Raw genomic sequence first — 3,321 nt, 5'->3', positions numbered from 1 at the left:
CTCTTACTGTTTGTATACTGTTTTTTTTTCTCTATCCACTTTGCTGCTGCAACATCGGAATTTCCCCATTGTGGGAATTATCTTATCTTATTTTAAACTTGTTTTTGTATAAAAGTATGTATGAAAGAATTGTATATACCCTGGAAAATTGTACTGTGAAGGATATGTAAGTAAGGTGTAAGTCAAACACCACAAATAAATGTCCAACTTTTGGAGTTCCTGGAGTCCATGGGAACATAATGTAGTAAATTGTAAATCAACTGATAATTACCTCATACTTAAGGTAGAATTCCGAACAAGAGGTTTTGTAAGGGAAGAAGCATATTCTTACCTTACAAAGTGACTTACCCCGTTTCTGCATGAAACTGAAAAGGTCATCAAGAAACTCTTTGCGCTTTTCGTCATCATCAAGTTCATATAACTGAAAAAGAAAGGAAGAAATCAATGAATAGGCTAATGTAAAACACATTTTCACCAAAGAAAATCAAGAACATGTTTGATCAGCGGTAGGTTGGTGAGGCCTGTGAGTCTCTAAACAGTAAAGTTGCCTAGGACTGTGGCCTACACGGATGAGGACAGTGTATCCTTCTTGGCAATATCGGAGTAACCTTGAGCACAGTGAGTGTGTCAGCAGCTACTGATCAGCAGCACACAAAATCTGACTTATACCTTCAACACAAAGACACACAGTGCCATAATGGTCCTGGAACAATATTAGGAAAATGTGTTTTGCTGATGAAAAGCTTTTTCACATCTTGCCACCTTAGAGAGGTATGTCTTTGTCAGTTCTAAACATATTATGAACTTGAAAATTCAATCCCCTCAAGGATCTGCACAGACACAGTCACTGAGCACAAATATACAATAATAATAATAATAATAATAATAATAGTAATAATACATTTTATTTATAGAGCATTTTCTAGAAACTCAAATACACTTCACATTACGTTAAAACAGGTAATTTCTATTGCCAACACACTGAAATGTAATTAAAACACTCAACAATTAATCAAACATTAAAAGCAGTTCTGAAGAGGTGAGTTTTGATCAGTGATTTGAAAGTGGATGGATCAGTGCAGTCTTGGATGTGTTTGGGGAGAGAGTTCCAGAGGGAAGGGAGTGAAGGAAGAAGGAGTGTGGTGATGGAGCAGGTCTGCGAGGTAGGGGGGGGCCTGGTTTGGGAGAAGGACTTTAAATTGGATCTGTTGTTGGACAGGAAGCCAGTGAAGGTTCTGGAGGACAGGGGCGATGTGATCACAGATGCAGGTATGGCTGAGCAGGAGCGAAATTATAAAAATATAATTATTATATATAATTATCAAAAAAAGGTAAATGTAAAGCCTGAGAATAAAAACCTATAATATCTCAGCAGGATATCTCCTTGTGTCTGTCTTGCATGTGTATTTTAGTAGTACTACTTTCGTTATTGGCATATCCATTATGCTCCTCATCCCGCCCTATTCACTGGGGCAGTGACAGAGTCAAAGAGGCTTTTAAATGAGCCTCTCCAGACAGATACAGCTGATGGAAATATGTTAGTGGCAATGTTCAATTTCAGTAAGGCCCAGAGCCACGTTAACTGGCCCACTTAATCAATACTAGAAGACAGAGGGATGACCTTTGGAATCAGTGGGGCCCTGTGGACGAGGCCCCAGAGATAATAACTGATCATTTAGAAGTGTATTAGCTGTCACCAATATTAAAGGACCAGTGCTGGTCAGCACTCAGGAGAAAACCATGGGGGGGGCTGTTCGTTGAGGGAAGGGTTCCGGAGGTGGGAGGTGGTGTGTGTTTGTGCTGTGTGTTGGATGGTTTTGAATGCATTGTGAGTGCTGCACTGCAGGCGGTCCATGGTGCAGGAAATATCGAAAGGTAAAGGAACAGCAAGCTATTGCAAAAATGTTAAGTGCACAAATGCACAGCAGATGACAATGGCGCAGGATCAATTGTGAGGCTCAAAGAGTGCTAAGGCATATAAGCAGAGACAATCATAAGAGCATGTGCTCACAGAGGCAATAACACACATGTTAGCATGCACACAAACACACACACCAGCACAAAGAAGTGTGTATTTTTAGGGCCCGAGCACTGACTGGTGCATTATTATGATGCAAGGAATTATTCTTTTTCCAAAGGAATTATGAATTATGAATTATGAATGCATTTTTTAGGGTCTAAAGGTGCTTGAAAACCAATGAAACTTCACAAATGCATCAGAAATTGTGAAAATATATATGTTTTATGGGTCTTGCGCAAGGGTGTGGACCCCATGATTAGTTTAACCTAGCAGGGATCAGCAACCTTTACTATCAAAAGAGTTTTTTTGACCGAAAACAACAAAAAAATATAGCCACATTAGAAATGAACAGGGTCCAAGCAGGTTGCACTTGCTTGAATAGTTGACTTGAATAGACATACAGAATCACCACATTGCCCAACTGTTCTGTGACCTTCTCAAAATTAAGACAATAACATCACGTGTGAAAGTGGAAAAATATTTGTTCGCATCAGTGTTATGTTGTTTTTGAATTGCTTGTTTGTGTTTGTGACATAAAGTTAGTTTTTAATTGTGAATAAAACCTGAAGGTTTTAGGTGGTGTTAAAAACTGTTAAAAAGAAAAAAAGTCTGTCTAATAGAATCATAGTAAAATATGAGAGAGGGCTATCAGTAGAACTGTGTTTTTCAGCTTCAATCAAAAGATTGGGAGCTCCTGTGTATCGCCACATTAATTTTACTTCAATCTCTGAGTGTTGCCCTTAGCAACGATCAAACTCAACCTGTGGATCTAACAGGGGACTCACTGGTTGGGCGACACTTTGCCATCAGTGTATGAATGCAGGCGAATGTGGGGAGTGTGGCATGTAGAGTACAGCGCATTGAGTGGTAGAAAGAATAGAAAGGCGCTATATATGTACAGTCCATATAAGGTGACACGTAGACCCAATCCTTGCCATCAAAATGCTCCCAATAGCATAACAGAGCCACCAGATTGAGCATAATTACAGTTGAAACCAGAAGTTTACATGTATAAAAAGACACATAATCTCTTTTTTCTCTCTGTCTGACATTAAATCAGATTACACTTTTCCTGTTTTAGGTCAATTAGGATTACCAAAATTATTTCTATTTCCCTAATGCCAGAATAATGAGAGAGAGAATTTTTTAGACAATGTTTTTATTACTTTCTTGAAAGTCAGAAGTTTACATACATTTCATTAGTATTTGGTACCATTGCCTTTAAACTGTATGACTTGGGTCAAACGTTTTGGATATCCTTCCACAAGCTTCTCACAATAGTTGGCAGGAATTTTGGCCCA

The 3,321-nt window shown here is 38.7% G+C and overlaps 1 protein-coding gene across 1 annotated transcript in view; it reads left to right on the top strand.

Annotated features, from left to right (window-relative positions):
- Nucleotides 1-3,321, top strand: part of arid3c (AT rich interactive domain 3C (BRIGHT-like)) — a 47,742-nt gene that overhangs the window by 31,800 nt on the left and 12,621 nt on the right. The window contains exon 4 of the mRNA XM_035658739.1: nt 3,157-3,203. Coding sequence (XP_035514632.1) covers nt 3,157-3,203 — 47 coding nt within the window. The remainder of the gene's footprint in view (nt 1-3,156; nt 3,204-3,321) is intronic.

The sequence above is a fragment of the Morone saxatilis genome, unplaced genomic scaffold (assembly GCF_004916995.1).
Source record: "Morone saxatilis isolate NCDOM2014 unplaced genomic scaffold, NCSU_SB_2.0 Contig16, whole genome shotgun sequence".
NCBI classification, from domain to species: Eukaryota; Metazoa; Chordata; class Actinopteri; family Moronidae; genus Morone; species Morone saxatilis.
The sequence above is the reverse complement of the archived record's forward strand: the minus strand, read 5'-3'. Positions and strand labels throughout refer to the sequence as shown.